This window comes from Myodes glareolus, chromosome 1 (assembly GCF_982192425.1).
Source record: "Myodes glareolus chromosome 1, mMyoGla1.1, whole genome shotgun sequence".
Classification (NCBI taxonomy): domain Eukaryota; kingdom Metazoa; phylum Chordata; class Mammalia; order Rodentia; family Cricetidae; genus Myodes; species Myodes glareolus.
Genome location: NC_142026.1, coordinates 124312029 through 124324272, shown reverse-complemented (window position 1 = coordinate 124324272; position 12244 = coordinate 124312029). Strand labels below are relative to the sequence as shown.

The 12244-nt window shown below is 37.9% G+C and overlaps 1 protein-coding gene across 8 annotated transcripts in view; it reads right to left on the bottom strand.

Moving 5' to 3' along the window:
* Positions 1-2029: 2029 nt before the first annotated feature.
* Stxbp5 (syntaxin binding protein 5) overlaps positions 2030-12244 on the bottom strand; it is a 140103-nt gene continuing 129888 nt past the window's right edge. For all 8 annotated transcript variants that reach the window (XM_048425477.3, XM_085688506.2, XM_048425482.3 and 5 more), the window contains 3 exons: positions 11910-12021; positions 6993-7213; positions 2030-5393 (listed from right to left, as the gene is read on the bottom strand). In XM_048425477.3, coding sequence (XP_048281434.1) covers positions 5352-5393; positions 6993-7213; positions 11910-12021 — 375 coding nt within the window. In that variant the 3' untranslated portion in view covers positions 2030-5351. The remainder of the gene's footprint in view (positions 5394-6992; positions 7214-11909; positions 12022-12244) is intronic.

Sequence of the window (12244 nt, the reverse complement as noted above, 5' to 3'; positions counted from 1 at the left end):
AGGTTTATTTTCTTCAATTAATGTGTTAATTCCACAATGCAAAAAATATTAAAACAAATTCCCAGAAAAAAGGGCTTTTTTTTTGTTTCAGGAGAGGTTTGAGTATTTTATTTTGCCCAATCAGAGCCCTTCAGCAGACATTCATATACATATATGAACATTTTCCAGAAAAATTAATTTGTAATACATTCTTAAAATACCAGCATAATGGTATTTATTTACAAAAAGTATTTCATCGTGTAATTTTGAACCTTTTGGCTGTGATGACAAGGTTTTGTTTTTCTATTAAGTTACAGGAATGCAAATAACTACAAAGTTTCAAGACATTTTTAGTGTTTGCGATGGTGCTATTTAAAAAAAACGAAACAATACATAGACAATTTAAAAATACTTGGAAAGCATATCCTAGTAATTATCTTAGAGTTGCTGGACTGAGCAGACATAAAGAGAGGATGCATCAGCTGAACAGCACACTTGGTGTTTACACATAGGCGAGCACTCTGGACCAAACATGCTCATCCTCAGTGTGGACAATGCTAGAAAACTAAATCTGTCTTTTTAAATACCTTTTCTTTGAAAACACATTTACAATGAACCAATGATGTAAGTAGAAAGCCTCCCACCCTGATTCTAGCTACCATGTTGAGCAGAGGCCATGTCTAAAGTATTCCCCGTCACTATTCACAGACACACAGAAATCAAGTCACTATTTCTCATCTTTATGCTATTTCCATTGATATGTTAAGTTTGTTTGAGACTCATAACATTGTCTTTAATTGAAGCAAGGTTTAGATAAAATACAAACGATATTAAAAAAATCCAAAACATCAAAACCCACAATTACATAAATAGAACTTCACAGCAATTAACCTACACCTGTTTGCAAATGCCTGAGTCAAATGACCTACAGTGAATGAATTGACAGTATTTATTTACATCTTACAGATGAAAAAAAATTAACTTTAAATTATGTGTCTCGCTGAAAAAGTACATTCATGCTTCCTCCGAGAAACAGACACAGGACATCCTCTAAGCAGCTCTGGTGATGGACATCTAATTCAAGAATGAACCGGTAACTTCAGACCATAATTGGGAAGTTACTAAAACCATTTACTTTTTCAGGAAAGCTCAGCTCCATTTTTCCCTGCCAGCTAAAACAACTGGTTTCTGTCCACAGAACCTTCACAGCATCTGAGGCAGGCAGCGGCGATGCCCACGGCACTGTGCAAGTAGACTCGAGGAGAGAGCCGCTGCAAGTCCCAGCAGCCCTGCGTTCATTTCCAAATCAGAAGCACACGTGGGCATTAATCTCAACCCAGAACAAACGCTGAAAAGTAAAAAGACAAAACAGAAAACGAGAAGGGACACCAACTACATAGGAGTATTCTTTTCAAAGTAAATAGAGATTAAAAAGCCTAGAGATATTAAATATCAAACTGATAAGGAACAAATTCTATAAACGACAAAATAAAAACCTTTCATTGCATTGACAAAAATACATAATCTTTGTTCCTATTTCTGGAAATTTATTTTTTAAAAAGGTAGAAGAAAATATCTTGATAATCATTTTCAGTATATATATATATTAAAACAATAGCTAAAATAGGCAACCAACAGCAAGCTGAAACTACAGATAAAGTTATAGAAATTATTGTTGTGAACATTTTCCCTCAAAATAAAATCAATATTTGAAAATATTCAGTTTTTTTTAAAAAAACTATATAATTTTATCTTGCCATGTATGAAGACTTGTCAATGTTGTATGACTTTTAAAACTTAATCGTATCTCGACATGAGATATTAGTATTTCTTATTATAAGTGTAAAACATAACTTTTTGTATGGATAATACATACTTTTTAAGTACTTTGACTTAACAAGTTCATCATTTTTAAAATTAAAGAAAACACTTATAAAAACTTACCTAAAACTAAACGTACGTTCTCTAGCAGTGTATAAAGATGACGTGACTGTGTGACCGGAAAACAGCTCTGAAAAGTGTCGCAACAAAGACCAAGAACACCGAAATGTACAGCAAATAATTTCATTTGTTTTTAATCTTCAAAAGCTATAGAAAACCCTATTAAAGGTTTTAAAACTGATAGGTTTCAGGTGCAGCTAGCAGCACAGTCATGATTTTGGTATGGTTCACACACACAGATCGCTTGATTTAAACCGAAAATGCAGATTAAATGACAATAAAAAGTCATTACCTAAAAAAGTGCAGAAAAATTCAAGTTTAAAGTTCAGTGCTCTTTATTTTGCAGAAACAAATAAACAAAATCCCCCATTAAAATAAATCTTTGCCACAAAAAAAAAGTTCCCTTTGGAGATAGCTTTCCTAATGTCACACACAACAGCCTGGAGCAAAGCACAATGATTCGAATACAGAACTCAGGATAAACTGGAACGAATCCCCCAGTCCTCGGCTGTCTCATCCTAAACATCTGTACACGTCAGGCTTGTTTTGCACACGCGACGTCTACCTGAGCTAAGTTCTCAGTAGATCCTTCTCTAAGAAATGTCCTGATGGCTCTGCAGTATACTCACACAGAATGACAGGTGGATACAGCAGTATTTTTCCATGAAAACCTCAAATCTAGAGGAACAGGTTTTGATTTTAAAACCCATAATCAATTTTTTTGAAACACAGTATGACTGAAATGTGAGTGTTAAGGTGATGCCATATTTCAAACAGATATAAAGATTTTGACAGAATGAAATACTTTAAAGAACATTATTCTAAGCAAACACAGATTGATTTTAGTTTGAAAATGAAATGAATTGGATATGTGGTACATACAGAGATATCTCTTCCTGTTAATAATGTTAATTGCAGAATACTTGAATTTCAGAATCAAAGACAAATGTGATCAGTGCTGAGGGCGCAGAGAAGACAAACACCACACACACACATACACACACACACATACACACAGCACACATGCATGTACACACACATTTTCATTTTCTGATATTTTTTATTTGGACCTCTTGTTGTTGCTGTTAGAATTCCTGAAACTTTGGCTTGCTGGTGACTACTTCTTTTTGCATCAAAAAAAGACAGGAGTGGGTTGGGGGAGGCAGGCCCCGTCAGGCTGCAGTCGGCGCCCTGGGTCGGGACTGCAGACTGTTTTATTTACAGAATCAAGCACAGCTTGGGAAGATCATTTTCTCTATTCAAAAATACTTTATACTTTCTAATCTAGTCTCTTAGGTTGTTGTGCACAATATGTGGATTAATTAAAATAAGAAACAAATGATTTAAAATAATGCATTAGGATGATCTTATAAAATCCATCTCAGATAAACACATCTTCTCTACTAATAAATAATTACAACTTTGATTCATTTTATTTACATCAGTTAAAATGACTATAGAAAGAAATTCGATACACAAATAATGCAACAGATAAATAGGTGAGGCTCCACACAGAGTCAAGCAGTGTCTTAGGCTACGTTAGTACTTTCACCCTTGGAAAAGTCTCCACTATTGGGATTCATAAAACTGTACCTTTTCAAAAGGACACAACTCTCCCTATGAGGTATCATGGGACATGGGTTTAGTGGACAATGTATAATGCAAATTAAGCAATTTGTAAACTGCCAAATGTTCAGAGCATAGACATGAAGCAGAAATGTTACTCACTTTCTACAGATTGAGAAACTTTTAAAAATGATTGTAGTTATAAAACATTTTGTCTTGATCAGTTCTCTACCACATATATCTAATCCTTACTTGATGCTATTTAAAATAAACTTTGATGTAAACTTTCATATCCAGTAGTGCACATTATAAAATGTAAACAAAAGAATTATTAGCGAAAGAGGAACAGGTGAGTGACAGGCTGCGGAACTGAAGGTGTCTTACAGGGACCTTCACACATCACATGGAGAAAAAAACAAGCAGGCTCCCATCAGTTCGAGCCCTACTTATTTCAGGACAATGACTCAGTGCAGACTTTCGTAGAAGACAATATAGAAATGCCACGCTCCTACTTCACTTCTTCCTTTGTGGCTTTAACAATTATATCCTCCAGCTGTGTATAAACAGGTGTCTTCCTTTCTAGGCTACAATGCCACTGCAGGAACCGACCAGTGTCTGCCATTTAATGCACATCTCCCTTCATCATGGAAAACATTCAGTTACTGAAGTGATCATATTTTCTTTTCCTTTTTGCTTTTAGTATTTCAAAAGGATATGTACAGATTTGCAACGTATTTCTACAGGAAATATTTTATAGGTCATTAGACTAGACTCTTGGACAATTACTGACAAAAGAGGCTTGCAGTCTTCCATGCAGCAGCAATGTGCACTAAGATTTAACTGGCTCACCTGAGTGTACCGGAATTGTTAGCAAATCTAGGACATTTTAAAAGGGGAGATGAGCATTTTATTGAAATGATGAAACATTGTTGTTTTAGCAATTTTAATTAAATAATGCAAGGGTACATTTGGTTGAACATTTTATAAAAATTCAAGCAAAATTAAAAATGTAGCCAATTTCAACTTTTCTACAAATTTAAACAGTAACTCTTTTGGTCAAATCTACCTTTAGCTGAATTAATGTGAACAAGGACAAAGGACACTGAAGAATTCTCCTCACCACAATGGAGGGTTTCTTACTTTCCACACCGCATGGCCACTACATGGAAACTCTCAGATGAGCGATTCAGTCATGCGTTACACTTTTCAGTGAAAAGTGATCTATCACCTTGTTTGCTTCTGAAAACATAGGAACGGAACACAAATATATAGTAACGAGAACTGAAGAGGATCCCATACACAAGCCATGTGTATGCTCTGATTACTGAAAGCCACCATTCAGCACAGTCTAAAGATAAGGGGACAGTTTGTTGTTTTTCACTGATGATACAGATGACCAGTCTGCCTGAGAGAGGGCGAGTCCAGACAGCTGTGCATAAATCAGTCCCAACACAAATATGACCATTTCAGACTTAGAACTTCTGATTTATTGCCTCTCCCCATATCGGATAAAACACTGATGGTAGATACCACGGCACAAAATCTTTTGGCATATGAAAGTTTAATACAGGAATGATCCAGGAGTTCTCCACATCCCTCTGCATGTTCCTTCTGCGAATGGGACCCCGCTAAGCTCTCCGATGTCGTCTCACAGCCAGCACACGCCATAGGCTGCAGTCTGCACGCGTGAGTTCTCAGGGAAGCCGCGAGACCGAGGTAAGAACTGTCTTACTGTGACTGTGCTGGCGGGGGACGGCTGTCAACAAGGCGCTTGCCGCTTGTGTTCTTTCCCCAATACACCAGTGACTGCAACAAGGAAATGCCTCCTCCTTTTGGCTGAAGTTGGTTTTATTAGACTCTGGTTGTCAGAACTGGTACCACTTCTTATCTTTGTATTTCAGCATCATCTAAAAGAGGGAAAAAATCAAGAAAAATATGTTTTCAAATTTCCAGTAAACTATTTATAATTGATTTCTATAAAGCATACCACCTTGAAACATTCTAGACTGATATTACACCCTGTTTATTTCAATCTATTTAAACTAGCAAGAATTATCCTATTTAGATTAAAAAAAATCTATCCTAGAAGATGCTCAAGTTTCTAATATGTATCATATTTTTTTGATGTGTGACATAGTTTGTTGCTTTAGTGAATAACTTAAAAATAAGGCAACTGCCATGTCTCTAATTAGAAATAAATGTTAACACTTTAAAGAATCGGGGAAAGGCTGGAAAAAGTACTTCCATGTCAAATTTCCTAAGCTCTCGCTGTGTGCCAGACAACAAATGACACTCTTCTTACTTGATTTCAATTGATCTGTACAATTCTTGGGGTTTGTATTATTTCCTCAGTTTCTAAATTAAAAAAAAAAACCTAAGGCTTTCAGGTTTTACTCAAGATTAACAGAATTCTGAGCCTGGAGTTTGGGCCTGATGATCTGAATTCAAGAGCCTAGGATATCACCTCAATGCACTGTTCTCATTAGACTCTTAATTATGTCTAAAACCTGCACCTACTGAAGGGAAAGGCAACTGTGCTCCGTGGCTTGGCATGTGCAGATACTGTGAAAGTGACAGAACTGTGTGTAGTACTGTGGCAGCAAACGCCTGCTCTATGCTGAAGGCTACTGGCTTACATCGGAGGTGCTTGTGGGCACCCAGGGCTCCCGCTCTAGACAGATCGTTCAGTCCAAAGCGTGGAGTCCAAGAGTGACACACACATGCAAAAATAATGTGCACATTACACAAAGGTTTTGAAGTCCATAAAAACATTAAAAATGTCTTTTTATTTCACACACATGAGGTTTTTGCCTGCATTTTTCTATGTGAACAACCTTATGCTGCAAGCAGGCCAGAGAAGGGCATCGGGGTTTCCAGAAGTGGAGTTAGCAGATGGCTGTGAGCTGCCATGCGGGTTCTGGGAACCAACCACAGGTCCTTTGCAAGCGCAGTAAGCACTCTTACCTGCTGAGTCATCTCTGCGACCCACAGATGAATTTTTCATAAAGCTCTGTATCAGCCAACAAAATATAGCTGTGCGAGCATCATTTAGAGATCCCTACATTTTATGGCATCTGTTTCTGAGGTCAATGAATTCACTACAAAAGCTGTGCCCCTATCACTCCATGAGCATTAGCCTACAACACACACAGACATAACATGCTGATTTTAGCTATTAAGAGCTACCTGGAAGAACCCAGGAGACAACTGATTTCCTTCTTAGGTCAGGATGGTTAAGGAAGGTTAACATTTTTATTGAGGTCACTGACAGACAGCTGCATGTCTTCTGTATTGCTTATGGAGGTCCTAAGTGGGCATGCTCCGTCAAATGTACAGGTTTCAGGGGTCAGAAAGCACTGCCTTATCCTTTAAAGGGTTCCCTCTTGTAGTAAAAATTGGAACTTGCAATTTTACAAAATATATGTTTGTAGAAATAACAAAATATGCAATATTTTCATATTATCTTTCTCTAGTTCTTCGGGTGACTGTCTGCAAGTCAGGCATACCTCATGAGCGTGTTTAGAAAACGAATCTGCACTGGATAACATAGCTGCAGTTCTCTCTTCCAAGTCACCAAGCTTCTGCCCTCTTTCATCCAAAGCCAACCTGGCTCGGGCTAATTCACCCACAACTCCAGATGCAGCTCCTTTCACACCTTCAATCCCACCAGGCCCCGGGATGTGCTGTGCAAGGCTCCTCGAGGCCCTTCCTGAGGATGACTCTCCAACTGAAAGGTTTTAATAGTGAAGAAAAAAATGAGCAAAAATCCTACCACACAGCAGCGTTAAATTACAATTTTTAGATCATGTGGCAATACAACTAGAATATTAATATTTCACTTTATAATATACCTTTATTGTGTTGTAAATTATTTCTAGATGTTTTGCCAAACATGCAAAACCACAATGCACCACTATAAACATCCTACTCTCTCCTCATTCATACAGCAGAGCTCTGGGGAAATCAGGGCTAGCTAGCCATTGTTGGAAGAAGTAAGTATATCGATGCAGGTTTTGTAACTAAAATTGCTTTTTGAGTTTTAATATTATAGTTTATGAATTTTAAGCTTTTAACTTTAAGCATAAAGATCTGAGTTTTAATTTTCACATTTGATTTACTGTTCTTATTTCATAGGTGCTTATAAAAATACTATTTCCATTTGGTAGCCCAGATCTGTAGATAAGTTTTGTCTCCATTAATGTTTTCCAAATACATGAAATCACACTTTTTCTTTAAATGGCTTGCTTCTCCCCTTCAGCACTCAAGTCTGGGACTCTAACACACAGATCACAGCGAATCCCAGGTCCCTGAGATCAGACTCAGTTATACGCCCTGTACTTCCTTCATGTTTCCTTGACCCCTCCCTCACACTCTTCAGTCCCAGAATGTCTTCATCAAGGAAGCCCACGGCACGTCACCATCACGTTCCACTCCTGTCCGGCTTGTGCTCACTACTCTATTTCTCTCTATCTGCCCATTGTAAATACTCCACACAAATATATCACACAGCCTGGGCCTCTCTTGGCTAAAGGATCCACATTGAAGATAAAGTCTCAATCGATCTGTGTAAAAGCACACATCAGTGCCCTTTCTTCCTATGGCTGAAGAATGAATCATTTTTGGAGCACACCACATTTTGTCTTCACTGTCATTAACCAATGGGTAGTTTCCACTTTTTTTGACTTATTATAAGCAATGCTCGCTTGAATATTTGTGCAAGTGTTTGTGTAAACATACACTTTTCAGTTCCCTTGGGCATATATGCCTAGGAATGGGATGGTTGAGACATGGGCTGGACACTTGGTAACTCCATGTTGAACTTTCTGAGGTCTAGGGGACAGCTTTCTCAAGAGCATGCAGCATTTTCATCATTTCCACCAACAACATGAGCTGTGGCTTCTCTACACTCTTCTAACGATCCTGCGTACTGACCACAGCTATCCCTAGTGAACAGCACGTGATGCTTCACCAAGGCTTCTGCCACACATTGCTTCCTTAATGACAAATGATGGTGGACATCTTCTGATGATTACTGATCATGGATATTTCAAAAGAAATCCAAACCTTCTGCTCATTCAAAATTGGGCTACTTATTCTTTTATTAGTGAATTATAAATTTTTTGTGTATTCTACATAGTAGACTTCATCATGTATTAGATATGATATGCACGTGGTTTGTCTTATTAGTGGAATTACCATCTTCTCTTTTTGCTACTCATTTTCTGAAACAAAGCTCTCACACAGACGAACTACAATTTATCTCATTTATTCTCCGGTTGTTTGTGACTTAGGGGAAGTATCTGTGAACCACTGACTGAGGTGAAGATTTTCTTCATTCCTTCTAAGAGTTTTGTATTTTAATCCTCATGTAAAAGTCCTTGATTCTTTAGACTTAATTTTTATGTTGCTGGTTTTTATCCACATGAATATCTACTTGTGTCAACATCAATTGTTGAAAGGCCATTATTTCATCTCATTGGATTTTCTTGACATCCTTGCAGAAAATCAGCTGAGTATAAATGCGGTAGGCTAATTTCTGGACTCTCAATTTTTTTCTATTGCTTATGTTCAGACCAATATCCCACATCTTACAGACTATAGCTTTGTAGTAACTTTTGCCATGGAAATGTGTGTCTTCCAGAGTCCTGCTTTCAGACTCTGCTTATGGAAAGGGTATCTTCACTTCCTTCATTTCATATATAAATCTTGCAAGCTGTTTACTTTTTTTTTCCAAAATCCAGTTTAGAATCTGATGGGGGTTATTTATACTGGTTTGAGAAGCCGCACTGATATAGCAGCAGGATAAATGAAGTCTTTAAATTCAAGAACATGAGAATCTATTCTTTTACTTATTAATTTTTAAAATAATATTCTCAAGTTTTAGAGAGAATGTCTTTTACTTCTTTGGTGAAGTTATTTCTAAATGATTTATTTTATAATGCAGAACTCTACCAGACCTTCCAAGAAGAGCTAACACCATATAATGTACTCCCCTAGTTCCCCCATAGAATGTAAAAGGAAGAACTTCCCCCTTGTCTCAGGAAGTCTACACTACTATGACATCAAGACCACGCTGAGATCTAATATATATATATATATATATATATATATTGATGCTGAGATACATGGAGCTTTTTCCTGCATTTTCCTTTGGGATTATTCATTGCTATCAAATAGAAACCCAGGTATCTTTTAGAGACCAATCATAGGTCCTTTGACCTTGCCAACCTGTTTATCAGCTTTATTAATTTTTGATTGGTTGTCTTAGGCTCTTCTACAATCAAAATTCTGCAAATACAGACAGTTTGACCTTTTTCCACTCCAGTTCTACGTTTCTTCTCTTCCTCTTGTATAATTGTGCTTCTAGGACAATTTGACAAGAAGTGGTGAAAGCCCTCTGCACTTGCACATGAATTCACTATTAGCCACACTTTGGAGGAAGGACTTCAATCAGAATGTCATTAAGTATGTGTGTATACATGTGCAGGCATGCACACATACATGCTGCTGTTCAGCAGCACCCATGAAAGGAGAGGGAAGCACATGAGACTTGGAGGTAAACATAACTTTTGATCTAGGGAAGCAGGAACTTGGACGGTGAGTCTCTAAGCCCTGCCTCCAGCTTTACAAGAATGAAGATGTGCTGTGGAACGGCATGGCCAGCCAAGATGCTGACAGAGACTCCTGGACTGTCCGGCTGTCTGCAAGCCACGTAAATAGTTCCAGGGCTTGAGATCTCTTAGACATCACCTGCATTGGGCTGTTCCATGTTGCGGCTGCTTTTGAGGCATCCTTACTCCTGTATAAGAAACCCCTCATTGTTCGGCCTATTTACTAGGAACCCCGAACAAAAACTCACTGATTCATCAAGTTGGACATGGGTGCAATTATTACTTTGGTCAGTGATGAGCTCCCTTTCTGGGATGAATACATTATGTGCACATTCTATTTTCCCAGGGAAAGTTTCTCGTATAGCACATGCATATATTAGGTTTTTGAAGAACTCAGCCATTCCAAGAACGCAGTATTCAAATCCACTGGAACCTTCTTTAACTTCTCTCAACAAGTGTTACAAAATTTAATATCCCCAATGGGAGTTTTAATTTTTGTTAACATTTATTTCTTGTTATAAATGGTGGATATATATATATCCACCCATGCATTCAACCAGGACCTTGTGTGTGGTAGGAAAGCCCCTTTCTACTGAAATTAACCATTGACTAAATTTCTCTAAAAATAAGTAACTATTGTGAGATAAAAAATGCCCCCTTCCTCAAGATGACTACACTTCAATTTCTAGAAGGCAGGGACATGGTACCCTATCATAGAAAAGGGCTCCACAAGTGATTGACCTGGCCTGGAGAGTGTGTATCATCTAGGCAAGTGCAATCAAATCACAGGACTTCTTAAGAGCACAGTGTTTTTGTGTTTTCAGTGGGCAGGGAGAGGTGCAGATTCAGAAAAGCAGAGAGATGTGACACTGCCTTGCAGAGTGACACAAAGATCGGGAGCCATGGAATAGAGATGACCTCCAGACGCTGAACAAGGAAGGAAATGCCTTCTAACCCGGAGTCCCCAATGAAGAACACAGTGCTGGTAGCAGCAGGATAAACTGTGGTTATTTCTAACAGACAAAACTGAAGTCTAGTAAGCTGGGTTGTTTTGGTCAATAGATTTGTGGAATAACAGCAGTGTCAGAAAACTAAGACAAATAATAACGTATAAAGATCTCATTTTAAGGTTTTGTGTATTGATTTATCTAGCAAGTCCTCAAACTTGGTACTGATAAAGTCTTAGCTACAGGTTATCTTGCCCTAGATGAGGACAGTATGACCGTGGTCACTCCTTACTCTCCAATCCTCAGCTGCTATAAGGAAACAAGCTTGGCTTCCAGCAGACTGTTCTTCTGCACCTGGCCAGAGGTTGGAAATGTAAACTACAGCTTATAGTGGGAGATGGCTTGTCCGGCACACAAAAAGTTCAACTCCCAGTAGCAGGAAAAACACCCCAAATAAATGAAATCAACTTTTCCCCTTTATGTCAACTTCTCTCTGGTGTTTTATAAAAGTGACAGAATTTGCAACACACTCATCAATTAACGGTAACCAAAAAAAATTAAAACAATAAAGATCACATTTAATATAAATAAAGAACATGATTTCTAAACTACCAGTTAAAAGTTGTAAACACTCTCTTTTAGCCATTTGAAGTTGTGCTGACTTTAGTTTCCTGAGAAAAAACATTTTACTGATTGAAAACAGAATGACACAGTAGTTTTATGCCTTTTGTTAAAACATGGGTATATCAATTATTGTGATAAATAGGAAAAAGTAAGCATAGCTTATACATGTAACAAAATATTTATATGGATTGAATGTTTTTGTCTTATAGGAATATAAATCAAATTAAACTAGCCGACTTACATAGCTCTTCTCTATCGAGAGACTGTGCGCCACCTCCGAACAGGCCTTTAAAGAAGCCCCTGTTGGGTGCCTCTGGTGTTTCTACAGGAGTGAAGAGCTCACCCAGCATCTCCTTTAAAAGCAAAACCAATTATACCGTTAAAGATCCAGGGAAACAGAAATGTAATTATCAAGGTCACCACTGTAAATGTCATGGTGTGGTGACGACTTCCTGGACATTCATCAACAATTCACAAGGCAATTCCAAGTGGTCAGAGCAGAAACACTCTGGCTCACTCTAACAGTAGGGTTCCAAGACCAGATCCACTAAGACGAATCTGTTGTTTTCCCCTCCC